The sequence below is a fragment of the Scaptodrosophila lebanonensis genome, unplaced genomic scaffold, assembly GCF_003285725.1.
Source record: "Scaptodrosophila lebanonensis strain 11010-0011.00,11010-0021.00 unplaced genomic scaffold, SlebRS2 tig00001415-arrow-pilon, whole genome shotgun sequence".
Classification (NCBI taxonomy): domain Eukaryota; kingdom Metazoa; phylum Arthropoda; class Insecta; order Diptera; family Drosophilidae; genus Scaptodrosophila; species Scaptodrosophila lebanonensis.
This window is the reverse complement of record NW_022060742.1, coordinates 10998632-11023076: the sequence shown is the minus strand read 5'-3', so window position 1 is coordinate 11023076 and position 24445 is coordinate 10998632. Positions and strand designations below refer to the sequence as shown.

The following is a 24445-nucleotide window of genomic DNA, read 5'->3' as shown; positions in this document are numbered from 1 at the left end:
TTAGACCATTTCCGTTCAAAGTAAACAAAGAGCTGCGAGGGTCTGCTAAATCTCATCATTATTTCCATCTAAGTACCGAACCATTCACATTCACGCTCGTTTTATAGCTCTACCTTGTGATTGTCAACCACACCTTTCGTGGCCGAGTTTTATGTTTAATTTCAATTTTAACGCCCGCCGTGCTTTATAAATTCCCAAAACTATTTCGGCCTGGTCATTAAAAACAGCCCAAACTAAAGCTTGGCCGTATCTTCCAGCCCCCCACATCTCCCCTATAGATGTGCTGGCTGGCAAAGCTGCAAAGCGACCACAGAACTGAGAGCCACGGGGCTTTGCCAGCGGTTGCCACTTGTGCATAAATTAAATTTAATTTTTCTAAAGTTTTTTCCCCCCTAACCCGGCTCTGGGCTCTATTTCAACTAAATGGCGGCAAAATTTGCATAGAGCCTAAGCCAAACAGACAGAGACGACAACAATAACAACTAGCTGTTGGATGGCAGTGACGTGGGTGTGTGGTTGGTTCAGTCGAAGCATCCAACAGCCATTATTAACATAATTTTTTAGTGTAGTTTTCAATTTGCTGGAAGAGCTAAGCAAAATACAACAATCAAAAAAAAAAAAAAAAAAAAAAAAAAAAAAAAAAAACAAGAACTAAGAAGTGGTATGAAGAGAAAAAAAGTTAACGGGCGGCATAAATTTCGTTAAATGTTTGTGGCGACGTCCCAAGATTTGACATTTTATGGTTTTTACTAGCATTTTAATCATTACATATATTTTGTTTATGTGTCATTTAAATGTGCATACTTAATGACTATTAATAACTGAGCATGCACATGTAAAAAATGGCGCATTTGTTTATGACAGCGTACCGGTTTTTACGGTCCATTTTTGATTTATTTTTTTGGCTTTTTTTTGACAAAGAATAGCTGCTGATGTTGACAGTAGAGCTTATGGCACACACACACACGCACACACACACATACATATATACATCTACATAATGGATCCACATGATGGTGCGCAGATAGAACTTTTTCTATTAACAAATGAAAACAAAAGTCAAACAGCATGTCAAACTGTCTGTCTCGTTGACAGTTTGTTGCATTTCAAACTTTTGCATTAGAGTAACCCAAAAAACTTTTGCCGATGTGCATGTGAGAGGGCATACATTCATCACGATACCCGGTGTAAGTGTAGTATGGCAACGAGTTGGGCTCTGACATGGCGTATATTTTCGCATCCTCTGTCACATGTCAACAGGCTTCCACAAACACACAATGGAACTTAGCGACAATCAAAGTGAACAATTGGGGATAGAGCAGACTGATTCCAAATTCCAACTCCACAAGAGTTTCCAAATAACTGAACTCCAATAATAGTTCTTCCTAAATAAAACAGCAATTAAAAAAAAAAACATTTTTTACTAAATTAAATGACTGCCATAACAGCAATCAATAATGATGTGTTATCTTAATAATAATTTTTAGTTTCAATGCAATATTCCCTTATTTTCCACTGAAAACAAATAATTCCTCCAAGTCTAATCAAATTTTAGACTTCATTGACATGATGGCTTCAGTTTCTCCACGTTTTCAATTATAATTTTTTGAATCGATATAACTTTTTTTTGGTCCATAAAATAGAAGTCGCAGAACATGTATTTAAAGTTAAGTTCTTAGTTTAGAAAACATTTCTTATAACAAATCTGATAGCATTTAAAATCTGACTATTTCATTTATATTTGAAGGATTATCAAAACTGAGAATATTCTATAGATCTATTCTAAACAGTTCAATTCTAGTTAATTCAATGCTTTCAATTCAGTTCAATTATAGTTAATTCTATTAAAGTGTTCAGCTTCATGCCTTTATTGCAAAAATTTGAAGTTTTTTTCATTGAATAAATAATTGAAGACATTTATACAAAAATAATTGAACTTTAAATCTAAAAAACTAAAATCAAAACTCATTGCTATTTTGATATTCTTAAGCTAAAATGCTAAATGCAATTTTTATTTTTGTTATAAAACGTCTGGATTTAACTGCTCTGGACTGAGAATTATATAATTATATTGTTTTCTAAAATGCTCGCAAATTTTTACTCACTAATGATGAACGATGTGCCCATTATCGATAACTATGTTGCAGCTCTACATTACAAACAGAAATGAAACAAAGCACGATTTTGTTGTATTATGTTACCATTTATTCCATTGTGCGATATGCTCAGGGCTTGATGTCTGTTACTCCCAGGTCGGTGTCATGTCATGCGATTCACTGCGCTTCAGGTTTTGTAATTAAGAAAAGTCATCAAAGTCAACAGTGTCGCTCTCTGAATGACTGACTGACTGACTATGTGCCTCCGCACGCGTCTCCTATTTGTTGTTGTCAACAATATGAACCATTGGGGCGTTGTCACACTATTACACTAGACAACAAACATAAAACGAACGGCTCAACTGTTCAACAGCTTCAGACACAGACACAGACACAGACTTAGACCCCGACTTCCATAGTCATTTCCGACTTCTCCTGCCTTTCATTGAAAAGCAAATGTCACGGCAGTCCTCAGGCGCATCGAGCGTGTGTCTCCGCTAATGCGTTTAATGAAAAAGGTGTTGATTGTTGACAGTGTGACATAGTTAAAGAAGGCGTAGGGTCTCAGAATCGCTCTCAATTCACAAAACTGGCAGCGAAACTTTCGCTCGCCTCGAATGCCACAGATGCTTTACCTGTCAGCCCCCACCCCCCTCCCTTTCCCTTTCTCCACTACACAAAAGTAAAGACCAAGTTGTTGGGAGAAATACTTGTTTAGTTTTCAGTTTAACTTGTGCACAAAATTGAAATAAATGTTATTATTTTGCAGCAATGCTGTTTTTCTGATACTTTCGAGCTTGACAAACTTTTGACATTTTGCCGCAGGCGCTACAATACTTGTATTAGAAAACAAACACACACACACATCCAAGAAGTTACATAAGTTGAAACGCGGTTGTACTTTGCGAAGAATGAAATACAGTTTGAAACAAGGTTTAATTTATTGGAAAATTAACATCAATGCAGGAGCATTTAAAGGGAAAGCTTACGTATTCACTTTTGAAATCAATATTTGTATTTATAAGGAAGGAAATCAATGTTTTTTTACCAAAAGAAATCGATAATTGTGAAGGAGTATTGTCCGATTATTAGAAAATGAATAAAAATATCGATATTATTGAGCCATTTCGATGAAGGTTTTCGGAAATCTTTCGAAAATCATTTCAAGCGTTGCTAAAAAATTCATTTTCACTTTGGAACATACCTTGTATATATATTTATATTTTAAAAGGATATGCGTTCAATAAATGATTAAAAGCGACATCTATCTTTGTACAAAACTACTGCATAATTTGGTTAAATTTTGTATAAATATTAATATTTAATATTAAACTACTACTAACAAATTCCTTAACATGACTGCCAGGGTCTGTAGGTAGTTATTTAAACTAATTTAAATGATAAAAAATATCGAATGGATAAAAATATCGAACTATTTAGATCAATTGGCACGTTTTTGAATACCGGAGTTGCCTTGTTATTATTGTTTTTAAAACCATTCTTTCTCTGTTACATGCAAAACCAATCCAATTCCAATCATTTTCCACTAAACCTTTTAATATCCCATTCCCTCTTAACTTGTTACCTATTTTAAACGATATGTAAATGGTTCAAGATTCGGCTTTTCCAATGCACTCTTTCTATTTAATTTAACTAATGTGTTTCATGCAAGTATCCATTGCAACATTTAATTTGGCTAATTAATTCAACTTCATTTGCACGTTGGCAAGAACACAAAGCATCTACAAGAGTGGGTCACTCAAAAGCAAAACTAACAAAATAACTATCGGATAAATAGTAAAAGCAAACATATATTTTTTCAAGCTCTTCCTGTCAATATTTGTGCATCAGCGTTGCCGCAATTTTCTAAAAATGCCCATGTCGTTTATATATGTATGTGTGTATATATATTTTTTTTTCAAAATTTCATTGACATATTTCGCCAATTGTAGACACTGAATTGTTTATGGCGAACGCAGGCAGTATATTACAAAATCCAAACAAAAATCCATATGCACAGCAGTAGTAGAATACTTTTATGTGCACATATATAGTCCACATACCACATATTGTTCGAGAGCTAGGATGCTAGCAATGACAAAAGCAAACATAAAAGCGAATGAAAATTATTGTCTTGTTGGCTCGGTCGTATCGTAAAAAGTTTTATATAAATATTAAGCTTAAATTTTAAGGCCAAAATACTCAGAGTTACTCTTAAATCTTTTTATATATCATGCACCCCGGTTTAAACAGAGTGTGTAGCATATAAGAGAATTCATCCTATGAGGACTTCTTTGTTAATACATAGTATGTATATACAATAAATAATATATAATCGTAGACCTGCTTGTGATTGTTAGGGTTTGTTAAAAAATACAACTGACAACATTAGTTCCTGGAATTGAAATTTTACCAATTTGTTCTTGTAAAAAAAATCATCTATTCCAATCACATAAGGAGAATTGGAATGAATAAGAAAGAAACTCAAATAATAGCCGAATACGATCCTGCTACACCATCTCAATCATCATTGTCTCTAGACTGTAACAACCAAATTCCTTTCAAATAAGCAAATAATTGATGTTGATTGAATTTTCAAGTTGAAAGACGAAAATCAAAATTGATTGACGTTTAAAAGAAAATGTAACCTTGTTAAATATACCCCTGAAATGATTTCAACAATTGGAGATCTAATTGAGAAGATTTATATTTAAAATATAAAAAAGGCATGTGTAGATTTCTTCAAAAATAATGAATTGAACTCATAAGAAGCTTACAATAATTCTTTAATAACGCTAACAATTTTCTATAAAAGCTTTCCATTTAAGAACAGCTACGCCATTTTGATTTTTGAAATTTATTTTCCAATCACATCTACTTTTCTCATCATAAATGAAATAATTAATCGTTAAGTTTACTTAACAAATTTAATAATTGTCCACAATGGACAGTTTTAAATAAAAACACTCTGCAGATAAAATCTACCTTTAAGAGGATTGCAAAAAGTAGCTGTCTATCCTTTTTAAATCCGAACTTAATCAATTTATATATACAAGTAGTAATTATCTACCGAAATACGAGTGCTCTACGTGACATTCGAACACTTTTTTACAACCTCTCCAATGCATCAAGGTGCAATGAGGGAAAATCAAAGAATAAACATCCAGCCAAAGCACACAAATCATTTTCATCAACGAGCGCCAACAACGAGGAGAAGGATGTACATAGTTGTCTTAGAACGAGGACTTGTCACACTTGACTTGATAATTCAGCCAGCAATAACAACAAAATCAACACAAATGATGAAAGTGAAGGCAGGACAAAGACCGTCAGTCAAGGCAGTCTCATCCTCATCCTCAGGCTCAGGCTCAGCTTTCCAGCTTCCTCCAACTTGATGAATGCGTGCAAAATGCAAAATGAAAATGCGCAATGAACACTCGAACATAAAAAAACATAATCATAAAGGAGGAGAGCCGAATGGATGGCTGGCAAAATGGAAATGTGGCGACAATGTGTAAAACAAACGAGGGGAAAAAATAATTCACCCACATACTACATAAGTACATACAAATATGCCAGAGTACATACAAACACTTTGCACTGATATGTCTAAGCCGCAGTCGCTGCTCCTGACAATGACGACAAATTGTATGCAACGTAAATTTATCACGCAAGCATGCTTGTGCAAAGAACTGGGGGCGGACCCACAAAAGGGACTACAAGATGAAGCTCAGAGCAATCTATAAAATACGCTATATAATTTCTTGATTACAACTTTTGAGCTTTTATTAGAAAGCTTATAATCAGAAAGCTAAGAAACAAAACTGTTCGTAGGAATATCTAAGCCGGAATTATTTTAATTAAACGTCAGCGAAATCCCTTGATGTCTCTATACTAAATTTTATTCCAAATCAAGTTAAGTTTGATCTTTTAACGATGTTGCTGACTTGTGAAATACCTCGTTATTGAAAGAATAATTGGCATCTGTTTTAAATGACATTTAACCCGATAAGGTCGACGAATTTTTGTATGTCTTTCAGAGAATCATTGACGGAAAGCTTTTCTTTGGGAATTTTCTGAAACCACTATTGGATAGTAGTTATAAATTGGAATCCTTCAGAGAACTGATTCAATTAAGCATTGATGGAAAGCTTTTCTTTGGGATTTTTTCTGGAACCACTATTCGATAGTAGTTATAAATTGGAATTCTACAGAGAACCGAATTAATTAAACATTGATGGAAAGCATTTCTTTGGAATTTTTTTGTAACCACTATTGGATAATAGCTATAAATTGGAATTCTATAGAGAGCTAAATCAACTGAACATTGATGGAAAGCTTTTCTTTCGTATTTTCTGGAACCACTATTGGATAGTAGCTATAAATTGGAACTCTACAGAGAATCGAATCAATTAAACATTGATGGAAAGCGTTCCTTTCGTATTATTTGCTGATGCCTTCCACCTGTTACATACTCCGTCGCTAAGCTAATATACCCTTACAATAAGTAATAATAATAATCACACGGCGCACATAAGTAACAAGAGTTCATGCAAAATGTGGCACACTGCAAGTGACAATGTGTGCCAGTCCGGTGATGGATGTAGCACAACTTTATGACATGCTACCCTTATCCCCCTCGCCTGCCGCACAGCTCCCTCTCTGCTAACAAACCACTCAATTCGACTACCCCAACGTAATACCCTTCCTCAAGCGTGCCAGGCAACGTAAATTTGTCGTTGGGCAAAATATTTGATAGATGTGTTGCCTGCTGCCTCGATGATTGCACAAGTGCTGCGAATTATAGGGACACAGAGGCGAACAAACATTTTTTCATTAGGGACCGACATGCGTGCGCCTTGCATGCAAAAGTATCTGCGTGTGTATGTCTGTGTGTGTGTTTGTATCTGTGTGGGTGGTCTGTCATATGTTTGAGCAACGTTACATTTTTTCTTCATTTTTTCTACCATCTAAATTGATTTTTTATTCAAATTTGCCTTTTTCGGTTGTTTTTATGCAGCACATATGATGGATATGTCGTATGTTCATATCACAACCAAGGGACCAACAGCAAAAAAAAAGCAGCAGCCAAAAAAAAAAAAAAAAAAAAAATGGCAACATAAAAAGGTAACAAATTTTGTCAATGATTTTCAAAAGCTTCAAGTTTCAATGCAGCTCCCTGTAGATGTAAAAAGTTAAATGAGGCAGACCTTCTTTATTTAGCGTCTGAGCAAAAGGTAAACGAGATTACTTTCTGATATAAGTACTCGTAGTTAGTTAGTTCGATAGAATTTCTATACATTTCAGATATCAAAGAAATTGTTTGTAATAAATATAAAAATGCACATGTTTCATTTCATATTCTTGAAACTTTTATGTCATGGAAATTTATAAAGCTGTTCAATTTTTGTGGCTTTAGATTGAACCCAAATATAAATATTAATATTTTAATAGAGCATATAAATAAAATACATGCTTATTTTTGAACAGGCTTTGAGAAGTAAGATTCAGAGATATTTTTTAAGAGAATAAATTTAAGTGTTGGTTTTAATTTAAGTAACATTTTGTTCATTAAATACCATACAGGACTTGTGAAAACCAAAGAATTTGTTTGAAAATATCTGTCTATGTTTAGGAATTCAAAATATTTTAAACGTTTCAAAAATATTTTTTTTTAACATTTGATTCCAATTTCTAAGAGTACATATGTATAAACATGTCTTAAGAATAACATATAAAATACGAGGTGGCTCCTTTATGGTGGTCCATATAGTAGATTCTTTTTAGAAATTGCGAAAAAAATCACAAATAAATAAATAAATAAATAAATGTACCCGCAGGGTATAAAGGTATATTAAGAGACAGAAGGAGCCATCTCCGAAATCCTTAAGGTATATATATATTTTTTGATCAGCATGACGAAAGAAATCGATCTACACATGTCCGTCCGTCTGTCCGTCCGTCTGAATGAACGCTTGGATTTCGGAAACAGTTGATCGCACATTAACCAAACTTGGTATATAGAGGCTCCTAGTCCCTAAGCTATACGAGTTTATTATATTTTCTTGATTTTCCCTCCCCTCCTCCCGATACAGAATTCCGTTAATACTGTCCACATTTCAAAAGAAATATAACTGAAACTTGCACACGTAATTTATCTTTTATTTATAAATATCTACATTTGTTTCAAATTTCATCCAAATCGGTCTATTCCATGAAAATCGCTTTGTTGAAGTGTCGATAAAATTTTTTTTATTAAAATATTCCCATATCTTGTTAACTAGTTGTTTGAAAATATTAATAAATACAAGTACTTGTATCTTTTCAAATTAAAGCTATCCAGTATGAAGTACTTGGCTCTATTTACGACTATGAGAAAATATGCAATATGTCTTGAATATGACGTTCAATCTCCAAGGTTGTCTCTAACCACATGTAGCTTTTCAATATGCAAATGGCAACGGCGTCTTAGGGAAAATATCAAAAGGAAAATTTGAATCAAATTGCAAAATTTGTGCTCTTCTGTGTGTGTTGGCTGTTAGCCACTGAACAAATACCGCTTTCCCTCTCAAGGCTAACCAACCAAAACTCACGGCCCCCTCCCCCCTTGACTAAGTGCACGACAAGCTCACCTATCCGAGGTTCCCCCACACACACACACACAAACACATCAGCACACACACATATATATACTCAAAGAGCTGGGCAAACAACGTCGAGGGACATGTGGCGAAGGTAGCTGCATGTGTTTTGCGAACTTTATTGAAAAATATGCGCTGACAGGTAATATGTCAATGCGTGGGATTTGCCAAAGAGCCAACAACCGCAACTACCCGACCAGGTCCGGATCTGCCTAGGTCCGGGTGTTGACACTTTCATGGACTTATGCCAGGGGTAGGGGTGGGGGTCTGGAGGGGAGCTGCCAAGGATATGCAAACGCCGTCAAGTTGTTTGTGCACGCCCTAAGCCATGTTTATAAGCTAAAGAAAATATGGCAGCACTCAGGCAGCCACCCACGATGAGGACGAAATCTGCCAAGGCGCCAAGCTGCTCGTAATCGTAGAAACGGGGTAACGGGGGTAATGGAGCGAACTCGGGCTTGGGGCTCATGATTTATCGCCATCAAAATTGAATATTGAGTGGCTGACAGTGGCACAAATATTAATAAAAACCAAACAATACAGGCAATATTCCATAAATGGCCATTTTTTACATACTTTTTTGAAAGGAAGTGAACAAGAATTGAATGTGAATCGTGATTCTTCGAAACGTGGAGTTGCAAAAGAATTTCATCTACTCTTTCTGTAGATATATACTTATGTATATGTTATAATAATAATAGAACCTCATAATAGTTCACACGTCGCAACCATGATGACAGAACACATGATTAAACAAATCCAATGCTACCATATAATTTAATAATTGTCCTTAGGACAGATCTTAAATAAAGAATAAAGATTAAAAAAATAATAATAAATAAATAAGAGTTCACACTAATGTGAATAAATTAAATCAGCAAACCAATTTTTGAGGATAAGAATAGTTTTTGTAACTCTTTCTGAAAAATCTACTTCAGTTATACAAATCTTAAAACAAAATTTATTTTTATTGAGAATAATAATTGTTTAATCAAAATTTTCTATGCGCTATGTTTAGAGGAAACCTATTTCAAGATAAAAATATATAAATACAAAGGCATAATGTAGTGGCGAAAAACGTATATCTTTATTCAAACTGTCTCTCTCTAATTCATATTATTTTTTTTAGATTTTTATATTACTCAGCTCTTTTTTGTGAGAAGTTTTCATAATATATACACAATTCTGTAGGCCGCACTTTAAAAGAACATTTTGTTAAGTGTCGAAATTACACATATCCAAATAGAGTGACGATTTTTAAAGCCTTTGTATTTTTTGCAGCCTCCATTTAAATAAGTCTTTAAAAAAATATAGTTTTCACAATATTAATTATTCTTCGTAATGAGCTCTCATCTTTAGCGTGGATGAAAAAACTAAGCTAATCAATTTCGTTTGTTATTCGATTTAATTGAAAATATATAGATTTGTTGGTAATTGCGATTCAGGTTATAGAGATTCCACTGTACTCAGCAATTTATATTTAAAAACAAATCAGTTAGGTGCTCACCGTAAAGAGACAACTAGCCACGCAGATTGCCGCCCAGGAACCAACCCAGTATCGCAGCACCGTGCGCTCGTGTTCCGGGAAGAACATGGCATGGCAAGGGGCGCCACAATCGTGCAGATCCTGTAAAGAGTTTAGACAAAAACAAACAAATGTGTGAGTGAGAGAAGCAAATGGAAATTAATTTGCTTTAGCGCGTAATTAATTAGGCTTACAATTTTCAAAGAGCTATGAGTCTTTGCAGGGATTAGTTAGTAAAAGAAGTGCTTCTATGAATACATAGAGGAAGCGACTTGCTAGGTGGGCGGTAAGTGACTTTAAGGTCGTTACAGCAGCTCATGGCTTCCTAATTATACTAAGCAGCTTAATAGCGAAATATGCAAAAAAAAGAAGAAAATCTTAACTAAAATGTTAAGCATTTTTATGTGAAATCATCAACGTTGCGACAATCTTAAATGTTGAGGCCAATTTAAAATTATTCAACAACCATTTAGGTATAGATAAGAAAGAGAATGAAGATATGTAAATATTTTTTTGAACTGAAGACTTAATTTTAAGCCAACTCGGAACCCGCTATTTGGTCTTATTTCCTTAAGTATTCGTTTGGTTTGCCATTGACTGGTTCAAGGGGCAGCTTTACTTAAAACAGACCTCGCTGTTAGTTGCTTATGCAGTTGCAGTTCAGGTTCCGGTTCTTAATGTAGTTAACCAACCAGCAGACACGATGCAGCAGAATTTCCATTCACGGGAAAGTGATTGAATTAACGTGGAATATTTGATTATAGTTTAATAAATATTACACTCATACATATGTTCGATATGCAAAGCAATTCATAAGGGGTTGACCTTTTCAAATGTACATATGCAACGAGCGTTGACAAAGTTTTTTTTTATAATTTTTATTTTATTTATTTATTTATTTTGTATTCGTGTGACACAAAGTTGCTTAAACCGTGAACTACTACAACATTAAGAAAAGCTAAACATTTACGCATCGACCACGAATGATATTGATTGAACTTTTAACCGACAACTATAGACTAGCCAGGACGGCGGACTATAGATTTGAGAATAAAACGCATTAGTCTTAAATTCATCCACTCATAGATGTGGAAGCTATACTGAACCAAAATTTTCGTATGGGGAACAAAATGTAGACCGTAAGGCCAGTATTGAAAAGCATAAACTAGTTTTTAACAGCAAAGCTTTGAGAAATATTCTAACACCAAGTAATGATTCTTAAAACTTAATGCCTATCCGAACCATTACTAATATCAAATTATGTTTAAAGGTAATATTCCGTGATATTCTCCATTAGTTTATGTGTATTTGCTTGTCCCGTTTTGACAGTAACTTTCGAATATATAAATAATTTCTGAAGCCTGCGAATCGGATTTTTGACAGTCTTTCATATGGCTTTGACAGTCCATTATTGTTATTAAAATCTTGTTATTTCTCATACTTTTCTTAAGAAGCCTGTACTAACTTAAATCAATTGGGTTTTACCAATACAAATATCTTTTAAAAAAAAGCCCTTAACGACTGTGTATTCGTTTTGAAAAAAAAATTGTTTGGCTTTATCAATATTAATTAAATTCCAGCTCTATGGTTGCTGTTGTTGGCAACCATATAAAAAGACAAGTAATTTTGATTGATTTATGAATGCATTTCCAATAATTAAGTGGAAAATAAAAATAAAAAATACTTTAATAAAATACATGATAACAATTCATTCAAAAGCAGTCAATAACAGAAGCCAACATTAAAATTCCCACATTTATGGCACAAAGGCTTTAATAAAATGTGTTGGGACGTGCAAAAAAAAAAAAAAGAAAAAATTAAATCGACACTTCAACAAGCTAAGCCAGATATCGAAGCCGGATTTAAAAGCATTTCCTTTCAACTCCCTTCCCATTGTTGATGGGCAAATCTAAACTGAGTTAGGGTCGGATCCCAGCGGATTCCCTGCAATCAGTCACCATGACAATTCTCAGTGCTGGCTAAACAATAACTGCAATTTAATGACATTACAGACAGACAGACGGACAGACAGACCGTCCGACCACCCTCGCGTCAACCTTGAACTCGACGCGGTCCAAAAAGCCCAGCCAACCAGCAAGCAACCCCAATGCACGAAAATTGCATGGTGAAGAGCGGCAACAATGCGGCCCGGCAAACCACAAGAGATTTGAATTTTAGATAGAAACAAACGCACGCAGTCAGACAGTCAGACAGTCCGACAATAAGACACACACACGCACTCACATTCACATTTACACTCGTTGGGGGCAACACACAAAGGCTGGCTGGCAAACAGCAAACAACGCAAAAATTCTTAGCTACCAAAACACACTCGTTATGTATGTTTCTGTTTTTGTATCTGTATCTGTATCTGTAGTTGTACTCGTATCTGTATCTGTAGCTACACATGTTGCCGCACCGGGCTGAATGCGCCATGTCCAAAACTGACTTTGAACTCATTTCGCATGCAGTCAGTCAGTGGCGTGGCAAGGGGCATGGGGCATGGGACATGAGACATGGGGCAAGGGGCATGGGGCAACAGCCGTCAGGCCGAGAACAAGAACGAGAATACAACCTCATTGCAGCCCATGGGACAGTGGCGTTGAGGCTTAGCCCATGCACTATAGGTAGAGACTGACTGCCTAGCCAGTCGCCTGGCTCTTTGACTGTGTCTGGTACCCTCCAAGCCTCTCCAAGCTCTACTCTTTCCCGGTCTGTCTTACTAACTGATTGTGTGTCTGGCATTGCCAAAAACTAAACGAAGCCAAGCCAAACGCGTCATCGTCATCGTCATGTGTATGTTGTTCGTCTGGCGCTTCTGGAAACGCAACCCCCAAAAATGGGTTGGCAGGCTGGCTTTATTTCAAATTCCCATTAAAAATTTAAAATACGCGCCGACAGTTTCTCTCCCGCCCCCGGTCCCGGTCCCACCACCACGCACAGCATTCCGCAATCATCGTTAGATGCCTTCTCTCTGCTCATCCTCCTTCATTATACTCCCAGTTTTTTCTCTGCGAATGGCGAGCTGGCTTAAACGCGTTTTATCTGGCGTCTGTGTTATTGCCACAACACACACACACACACACATGCAGACACATGGCTGAAATTTCCATATAATGATGTTAATGATAAGCGCAGAACGAAAAACGAAAAATTCAGCACGAGCGCAATATTTACGCATATTTGCGGCACATAAAGAAATCCTCGACAATAACATAAAACTCTTAACTGTTGATAGGCAACCAAGCAAACGAGCTAGTGTCTGTGTATCTTTGAGTCCGTTTGTCTGTGTGTGTGTGTGAGTGTGTGTGTGTAGTGGCAACACAGACAAACTTCCGTAAGGCAAGCTAAAGCCTTAGAACTGTTTCGCAAAATTTTCCTACATTAAAGTTTTCAACAAAATATTACACATGCAAAGCAAAATATTGAGGGAAAGATATTTTTTCAAAACATCCTGTCCTTTTTTAATCTTCTGTTTTGAACTTAGGAGAACATGTGTACCAAGATAGTTTTTCTACTTTCTAGGAACTTGAGAAAAAGCATGCTCCTTTGGACCTGAAGAATGGACAACGTGCTCTACAGTCTGAAAAGGAAATTACGTGTTTATTTAACAAAAGTTTTATCTTTTCGTTTCTAGTGGATACTAGTTATCAAAATTCAATTTTTACTTTTGAATGTGGATTAAGTATCCTAAGTATCCCTTTGAGGGTGAATTATTTTGTTGATCCTATTACTGAATTAACAACATTTTGTTTTAAAATTTAAAGGACCTTCATTATAATTTTAATTTTTTAATTGATTATCTATTCTTAAAATATTCCAGTGGTATTAAATAGGCATACTTGAAACTGGGCTCAGACAAATTTCGAAGTTTTGAAACTGAATTTAAATTATACAGACTTAATCGTTTTTCTTTATGGTAAGTATTCTTTAGAATCTCAAACTTCAAAAATTGAGCACAGTCGTTAAAGGGATTAAATGATATTATTAGTACAATAAATCCCATTTCCGATTTCTCATTAAAGCATATTCAAATTATTGAGATATTCATATTTACAATTATATTTAATTATTATTATTATTTATCCCAAACTGTACCTTAAAATCTCAAATGTTATTCAATTTAATAGAATCAATTGCAAAGTTTTTTTTTTAAAATGCTAGATTCTAATTCTATTTCCCTTATCCTACTTCATTGCTTCGTATAACAGTGAGACGTCTTTTCGACGCTTTACTGTAAATATTTTTGTGTGTGTGCGTGTGTTTTTGTTTGTCTCTGTATGTGTAGTATCTGTTTGACGGCGAACCTTCTTAAATTTCGTGAAATGTGTGGTAGCAGCATCAAAATTACCCTACTAGGCGCGCTTACTCTCTGAAAATATGAATTTGAATTTTAATGAACTGGCTAAAGTTGTCGAAAATGTTGTGCGGCATAAAGAATGAACGCCACGGCACAAGCAACAACAACACGTGTTTATCTTCGCATCTATTTATGTGGCAGCTTGATGCTTATTTAAGACTCCAATTTCACATGCTAATTGAGGGAGAGCTGGCCTATCCACAATATTTGCTTACATTTTGCATTGTGCACAGAAAACAATTAAATCAATAACAAAATAATATTCCATGGAAAAACAGAATATTTGAAATGTATATTATTAAGAACACAATGCGAGTAAGTATTTAAAACCATCAGCTCAGTTTAAATATCAGGCAATTCATATATAATATTTGATTTATTTTTTGCGAAAGCTACCTATACTGACAATATTCATATTATTACATATGTTACATAAAGACAAAGTATTTCAGAATTTTACAAACTTAAAGCCACTAAAGAGTGTAGAAAACAATTTCAAAGGCTTTAAAAAGCTACCTAGGGTGAGACTTGTTCGTCGAATAAATTTATTTCCAGGTAATTTATATATTAATTGAACCTTCGATTTTATTTTATTAATATATGAGAGATTTCTTATAGACCGAACTAATGGATCTACATATAGCTAGGAACGGGCCCAATCAGGACCTACAACTTTTGTATTTGTTTCTGGGATAGTTCGTCGAATTATTTCTTGAATATCGAATGACTCCGTGACGAAAAAAAACGAAATAGCAAGACTTACTTTTCAATAACTCATTGTTGAGAATTCAAAAATTTCTTCAAATGGTTTTGTTATCAAAAGTGCATCAGTTCTCAACTATTAAGTCAATTGTGAAAAGCAAAGCTGCATCGATTTATCTCTAGAAGTCGAAAGATCTCTAATTTTGTCAAAGCTTTCCATGACTTAAGCCCTATTTTTTGTTGAAGTGCTTCTGAGATAATATTCATAGTCATTAAAATCTGATCAATTTTACCTTTTCGTTGAAGGGCTTTAAAACTTGTAGTTCTCAAACTAAATATTTTGGATACCAAATCGAACCAAAGTTTTTGAGGGTAATATTTAAGAACGCTTTTTAGAAGCACACTTCGCATCTTTTTGAAAATGGATAGAGAACAGCTCTTCACTATTATCTATCATAGTCCAGAAAACGGACCAATGACTCTTCAAAACTGAGTTTAACTTTTGTCAGGCATCGACCCGGTCCAAAGGGCAGCAAGGTTTGGAGCAGCCATGCCAGGCGGCAACAGTTGTAACAAAAGAACATGACTAACTGAAGTTACCTGAAGCAAAGGCAACAACAACAACAGCAACAACAACTGCTCGCATACTAACCACAAGAAAAGCGGACACTGGGCACACTGCAGTACCCTTCATCATCAGTAGAACGGTTGGTCTGTCTCTCTGCCTGCCAGCCTGCCAGCCTTCCCATTATTAGGCCTTTGCCTTTGCCTTCGACAGTGCCAGGGCCCGGCCCATTGTTTTCGATTTTTATGAGGCATGTATAAATAATTGCGCCCAAAGGCCGCCAACATAAGTTTTCATGCCGTCCGCGTGAGGAGCACAACTACACACACACAATCACACACACACACACACACACACACACACACACACACACACACACAGACACACACACACACACCGATGTAAGAAACAAAAAAAGAATGCCGGCAGCGCCATCCGTCGACGAGCAACTAAACTCTTCGTCCAGCCCCCAAGATGAGGAGCACAACAAAATGTGAGGAGAAGAAACAGAAAAAAAAGAAAAAAATTTGGCTTCAGGCTGCGAATAAAACAAAAATGGAGGACTGGTCGCCAGGCTGGTTGGTCTGCCAGCATTTAAGGAGTTTTTAATTTATTATAGATAAATATTTCGCGTTGAGAGTTATGGGGCATTGCCAAGGCACGCTCGGTGCGGGCTCCAGTCGATGGGAAGGGGCGGCAGCATGGAAAAGGCGGCAGAGTGTCCATTCGTCTATAAGTGGTGGCTGCAAATTATTATGAGAAAAGTCAGGCAGGCAGGCACTGGCAAAAGTTAAACATGTCAAGAGAGGGAGCTGACAATGAGTCGGAACAGTGGGTCAAGCCAAATAGCCATAAATATTAAAGCTGAATATAGATTGAAGAATAATAAAGCCCCAAAACCTTTATCCGCTTGAAATAAAAGCAACAAAAGTACCGAGAATCTTAATTTCAGTCATCAACTAAATTTCACCTGCAAATAGGACTAAGCTAGTTTAATCTATAATTGTATTTTAATATACATTTAATGTAAATTATTGAATCATAACAGTATAATTAAAGTGTAAAGTATCAGAAAAATAACCTGGAAGGATCTCGTCTACATTTTTTGTGAATATACTTGTATTTTAAACAGAAAACTAGAACCCAGCAAAAATCAACAACTATATTTGATAGTTCAGATAATAATTCCCAATATCCGAAGCTTTAAAGAGCATAATAAGAAATCAGCATGTTTATAAGAAGCAGAAGAACCGTAAAGCAATGCCAATATCTCCATCCGCCAGTTCAACAGAATTTTTTAAGCATAAGTTAGGGGACACTATTTTAGCTTAATTTAGTAAGGGACTAAGAGTCAGTCTTGCGCAACTAAAGCGTGATATTAATCATTGAATTTAAAATAAAAATAGAGGCGGCCTTGCACTCCATAGGCCATAGGATCAAAATATCAATGGGAATCAAAATCTTCGCACTTTGAACTTTGGACTCTGAACTCACAGCCAATTTTCTAGACCCGCCATTTAATGGTTCCTATGATAATTGAGGTGCACAAAATTTCTGCCGAGTTATAAAATCCTTGCTCTACGACCGACCGCCTTATTTTGTATGCTTAGCTGGAAGAAATCCTTAGCTGTAAAATATTAATCATTGAATTTAAAATAAAAAGAGAGGCGGCCTTGCTCTCCATAGGTTATAGGATCAAAATAGCAATGGGAATCAAAAACTTCGCTCTTTGAACTGGGGAACTCATAGCAAATTTTCTATAATAATAGAGGTGCACAAAATTTCTGCCGAGTTATAAAATCCTTGCTCTATGACCGCCTTATTTTGTATGCTTCGCTGGAGGACATCCTTAGCTGTTTAACCCCTACTATCCTTTCGACCACTACTCTAAACCCTTTAAGCCCACTGTAGAGCAGACAGAAGTTCTGAAGTAATAGCTGGGCCAGATGCAGAAGACAACAAGGACAACCCTCGGCGGCGTTAATGATGGTCCTCTGTGCATGTGTGTGTGTGTGTGTGTGTGTGTGTGTGTGTGTGTGTGTGTGCCTATAATGGGGGTGTTCCTGACGTTGTTAAAGTCAAAGTAGACAGAATAACAGACAGAGCGGAAGGCGACGAGGTCGGCCCATCGCCAATGTACATTTCGATTGTCCTTAGGGTTGATTTGAGTGAGCAGGATGTGTGAGAGGCAGCCGGCCAGACTAGCAAAGACAGCTAAAGCTAAAGCAACAGCAACAAAACCCATGACAGCCTGTCGACGTCTATCTGCTATGCTGCTCTGCTGTTATTGTGCTTGTTGTTGGCATGTCCTTGGGGCGACGCGTCGCTCTTGAAACAAAGGGCGACAACGACGAGGACGACAGGAAGATGGCAGACAAAAAATGCATTCGAGCATAGAAATTTCAAAAATTGAAATTCAATAACATCGCAAAGAGCGAAACAGAGCCGACCTGCTACTCGTATCCATGTAAGGATGTGATGGCCGACTTAACAAGGCGTTGAGGCAATTTCGTGCAGGAAGTCAGTGGCGGGACAAACAGCAGCGCCACAGGAGGTTAAACGCAGCCCTGCCAAAGGTCAAATGAGCCACAAGTGGAAGAAAATGTGGCAGCATTTTAACACTTTTGTGGCACTCGGCAGCGGCTTGTGCTAAAAATTCATAATATACATTTTAATAATACAATGCTTGCCAGCCATACATATATTGACCGCCTTGTCCTGATCCCAAAAACCCAAGCCAAAACCAAAGCCAAAGTCAAAAGGCCGCACAAATTACACATGTCGACACTTTATTAAAGGCTACGATAGCCACCATTGGAAGCAAAGCCCTACAAGCTTATGTATAAAAAGCATTTGCCTTTTTTTGTGGTCATCACCTTAGTGGCCAACGAGTGGCGGCCCCAACGGCTATAAAATGTCGACCCGTCCATATGTTGGTCGGGGCACATATACATACGTATATGCGAGTATAAAAAAGGGCCCATAAAATGGCAAACGGAAACTTTGGCGCGCTTTTTTTTTTGGCACACTACTAAAGCTGTTGCTGTTGTTGTTGTTGTTTGTGTGAGAGGCGGTTTACGCCTACCAGCATTATTGTTGTATCTCGCTGATACTTAACCCTTTCACAACCAAATTGTTGAAGCAGACAACAGCCCGAAAAATATGGCTGAAAAGTGCCAGAGGAAAGGATGCGCCGAGGCGGGAGATATAAAAGACTCGATAAAAGCCAACGAAAAAATTTAAGAGTCATTCGCACATATCGTGTAATTTTAATGCAAATTATAATGAGGCGCCTGTTTAAAATTTATGTTGCCCAAAACTGACACGACAGGGCCAACTCTGGTGGGTTTGGCGCAGCGACAGGAAATTTGTTGCCACTCACTACATCAAAAAACGAAAAAACAAAAAAAAAAGCCCAGGGCTGTATGAATCTCATCTCACATTGTCACAATCGCAGGTGCTAAGCGGAAAATGGGGCAATTTATTCATATTAACACGGCTTGGCTCATTAACGCTATCTGCCCCTAATGAGCTGATGAAATTAACGAAAGGGGCTTAAATAGGGCACATGAATGAACAAAAATGCTCAGGTCTTTGTAATAAATCAAATCAAATTATATATTAATTTTGTTTTTTTTTATATCTATAATTAGGTTAACTTTTTGAAATTTATGCTTCAATACTGAAGTATTCGTGGTATTTAGGGAAATCAGTTACTGCTCAGTGCTCAGTTTCCTGTCTTTTTTTTATTTGATCTATTTTAAATCTTCCCCAACACAATATGTTCGGTGAGGTATTGAGAGGCGAGGTAGATCTATAAACTCTTTGTTATTCGATTCTTCAGTCTTTCCAGCGATTTATTTAAATATAATTTTATGTAAGTCCTAAGGTCATATGGGCGGGTAATTGTTTTTTTTTTATTATTTACAGTGAAATACTTTATACACCGATAGAATGTTTTTTAAAAAATCCGGATAAAAGAGGTGTCCATTAAGGAAGTTTTTATTGTACATCCTTGTATTCTTACATTATTATGTACCATGCTGATGATATAAAACTCATCCTATCATACAAAGTTCATCTTCATTATAATCGTGTGCAGGATGATCTGCACTGCAATCTTGCTGCTCACACCTCAATTGCTCTAAAGGTAAACCATCGAGGTATGATTTATTAAGCCACTTACATTATTGAAAATAAAACACTTAAAGGTATAGTATGTTATATCGACAGTCAAAGATTATGACATTTTAAATCTCCTTGCCATTTATACCTTTGAGTGTTCCCGAAATAAATCATCTTCAAACCATAAGTATGTTTAGTGCTGACCTGAAGCACATTTATTATTGGTGTGCTTTGGTTTACCAAAAAAAAGGGATTAGGATTAATGGCAGAGTTCAAATGTGGTCCAGAAACTATAGAAGAAGTAAAAGCTTAGAAACAAATTGTGTCAAGGAAATTACGGCCTTAAATTTCGAACTGTCAAGACCTAAAGATTTGAATTGCGTTTAGTTCAAGCTACAAGATGTTTGTCTGAATATTTAAATCAGCTTTTAGTTCTTATCATACCTCACACGTCGATTGGGTTATAAATAGACTATATTATAATCCACTTATAGACAGAATAAACTCGCTGTAGAGATGCCAACTAGCATTAATTATAAGTATTACGGATTAGATTACCGCTTCATAACACATCTTTAAAACATTCAAGTAGAGGCGTCTTGCAATTAAATGTAACACATTTTCTAATCAAATATATAGTATAAAGAGTTCTTTATTCAATTGGGGCACTAAGAGTTGCATACAAAAACGACTATATACATGTTTGTATATCGTTCATATATATCGTATATAGTAAGTGTGTATATATGGATACATTTATTTTTGGCTGAACAAATTATTTACCATAGGTAAACAAAATAATAAGTAATAAATATTTGCAGCTGCGTACATACTATATAGTATGCCCCCAATTTAGTAAACAATTCCCAGGGTTTGTGTACAATAATCAAAAGTGAAAACGAGTTTATTTCAATCTGCATTGATCACAACCCATTCACCGTGATTGTGTTTATCAACGCAACGTCAAGAGTTTTCTATATATAGCTATCTTTTCGGTTGGTTAGCGTAAAAATACATATTTATTTATTTGTTTATCACAATCAATTTTTAATCACTCGGATAGAGGACAGAGGCCACTTGAGGGTGCTGTTAAGCTTTTTATAGTTTTTATTTTGTTGTTGTCTCATTTAAGCCAAAAAATAAATAAATTATGAGATTGAAGACGAAGACCAACAAGCAGTCGTGGCCGAGTGGTTAAGGCGTCTGACTAGAAATCAGATTCCCTCTGGGAGCGTAGGTTCGAGTCCTACCGGCTGCGAATTGAGTTGGTAACGAAAATTGGGTTACTTTATTTTAAATATTTTGGCACACAAAACGAAAAATATTATCCAAACATATGTATCTATAGAACAGTAATTGGTGTGGCAGATAAATTATTCATACTGGCATACATTTTCGTACGTGCCGAGACGAATCGATATAAACAAGCTAGACTGTTTGTATGTCTGAACCACGATATTTTCGAATCTACTCAAGTTAAAGACTGCGCGTTTTGCATAAAGACCTGTTACTCAGTTCTGCAGATCAAGTAATATGAAAATGTAGAATTGAAATAGTTGTAACATAAAAATATGCGATTGATGGGATGAAATTAATCAGTGGGATAAACTTTGTTCCTTAAAATCTAGTAGAAGTCTGAGCTTTTTCATTTTCTTTATTCTTTTTGGGTGCACAGCTGGTTGGTATGAGCATCTGTCTGTCTGTATGAACGCCAATATCTCGAAAATTACAAGAACTAAAGCCACTACAAAACTCTATTTCTAGTTTCGAGCATTATTCGGTATATAAGTGTTGTTTAAGCTTTAACCTGTAAATGCTTCCGCTTTCAAATTTATGCAATTCTAAAACTCAGCCACAGCTGTCATATCGATTATATGGCATTTGTGCGTAATTTGATGCGTTATTATTCAAATGATGTATAATTTGCAACATTATATCTGCTTACAAAACCCCCACAACTCAGACAAGGAACGAGTTGCTGCCTCCTCCTGCTATTCCTTCTCCTATTCCTCCACGTTTTTCGCACTTTCGTTGTCAGAGACGCGACGACGGGGGCCAAGTTCTCCATTTTACGATGCGCATTACAGGCACCTGCCATATTTTCTTGTTCGTAATTATTATTGTATTTGTGGCCGAGTCTCTGCTTCGACTGCTCCTTCACAGAACCGGCTTAAGCACCTAACTGTATGTGGTAGTTGCGCCATCGCTTGGACCATCGATGCATCTTCGCAACGGGCCATCGCGCCATCGATAGGCCGACAACGTCGTTGGAGTGGGGGACTGGTTCAGGGAGGTAGGAGGGGGAGCGAAATGGAAACCATCAGACAGCCGCACGCTTTTTGCCGTTAGTCGCGCTGTGATCTCGTGGCGTATCTGTTGCATGCCACGGCCATGGATGCCACAAAATCGTAACAGGCCTCATGCAAATTGTTGCAATATTTTGTGTTTGTTATTGTTGTTGTTGTTATGGCTGTTATTGTGGCAGCTTTGCGTGCCGCGTATCGCTAACTTCAATTGCTTTTCGAGCTGTTATAGTTATTTTATTTCACTTTAGTACAGTTTAGTTTATTTTGCTCTCCATGCTTGTATTTAAATTACCGTTTTCTTTTTTGGATATCGACACAAACCAGTTCCCCAACATTTTCCTAACATACTTGTACTTGTCACTTTTGTAGGTCAACAAACGTATTTTCGATTATTGATTGTCTGCAAAGATGCGAGCATATTCTGTATACATATTTTTGTTTGCAGTAAAGCCACAAATGTTACTAAGAGTTCTCAATATAAAATGCGGTTGAAATGAAATGTTTGATTGACTTTTGATTGCTAGAGTACTACATAAATTGAAAATACTAATATTACTTTTATTATTTATTGGTGCAGACTAAATGAAAAATGTGTTAAATAAAGAAAGAGCAAAAATAGCAAATATATGCTCTGATTATTAGTCTAATTGATTCTTAGTATTTTCCATTTTTATTTCAATATTTTATTAGGTTTTATTAAAACAAGAAAGGTGAAGAATCTAAACACTTAATAGCCCACAAAATATAAAAAATTAATAGGTTCGAGTAAAGGCAACAATAATTTCTACTATTCTTCGTCATCATTAGTTTCATTATTCTCTTTATTTGTAATCTTTTACTCGCACTCCTGGATTTATGTAGATAATCAATAAAGAAAACCTCGAAATTCTTTCTCACAAATCCATTATCCTCGTTATGAAATGCATTAAGATATTATAACGAAAGTAATGTTAAGCTAAAATGATTAATTAATTTAAGTTGCTTTAGTTTAATTTCTTTCTTTAGCTTAGCACCATTAACAAACATTTGTGTAAAGAACCAACAATATTCCTGAATACAAAATTTCATAAAAATAACATGCTCTACCACATCAGATAAATTGCGGTAAGCAAGTTAAGAAAAAGTTACTCAAGTTAACACGAAATGGTAAAACTTTTGCACGCTTATTCGGCATAAGCATGTGCGAGTATGTATGTATATGTATATACCAGTACATATATACATATATATTCTGGTGACCTTTGCTAAATTCTTTGCTCTTCATCCCTATCTCCAGGCACAAATCACGCCCGATGCACATGACACGCACATTTAATGCCAACTAAATGCTTACAACTTAAAACCAACTTAAATCCAACTTAAAGCCCTGGATCCTGGATTCCAGGAGACCCGGGAACCCTACGCATATTTAACGGTCAATTAACATGCACATCACGTAGCTGGACAACGTGACGCTGACACTTATGCCAACGTCCACCCAACAGCATTGACATGTGACGCACAACAACAACAACAACAACGAAAGCAACATACCCAAAAATATTCGAATATTGTGCGCCCCACATTTTAAAAAACTGGCCTGGCCTGGCCTGGTCTTAACTTTATAAAAAAGAAAAAACATTAAGCAAATTGTTGTAAAAATAGGCAAACAACGCCTCAAACTCAACTGTAAATCAAATGCGATGCGCAGCAACATGACGCAAGAAACAAGCAGCAACAGCAACATGTTGCTGATGTTCATGCGATGTTGTTGTTGTTGCTGTTGATGCTATATACTTGGACATATTGGAATAGTTGGTGCAGAGCGTTTCTGGGACACTGACTCTAGCGAATTCTTGGCTATAGGTCTGCATGTATTTGTAAATTGTTAAATTCTGAACACGTTAGCGGACATGAGAATAAAATTCTTACCAGTCAGTGTAAGAATATCTGGAGCTGTGTTAAGGAACACGAACTAGCTCAATTGATCTACGTTGTTCATCCCAAAACAACCAACCACAAAAAACATTTTTATAAATTTTTTGTAGATAATTGTTGGTAACTATGACAAGACATGAACCTTATAAAGATTTTTTTTACTGAATTTTAAATAAATAAAGCGATATTCGGTAAATAAATTTAGCTT

General features: G+C 36.0%; 1 protein-coding gene and 1 non-coding gene across 2 annotated transcripts in view; one reads left to right on the top strand and one right to left on the bottom strand.

Moving 5' to 3' along the window:
• Window positions 1-24445, bottom strand: part of LOC115632575 (frizzled) — a 159200-nt gene that overhangs the window by 88703 nt on the left and 46052 nt on the right. Inside the window, exon 2 of the mRNA XM_030529796.1 lies at window positions 10245-10364. Coding sequence (XP_030385656.1) covers window positions 10245-10364 — 120 coding nt within the window. The remainder of the gene's footprint in view (window positions 1-10244; window positions 10365-24445) is intronic.
• On the top strand, window positions 21191-21272 carry Trnas-aga. The gene has a single exon. It is a non-coding gene; the product is annotated as a tRNA-Ser (tRNA).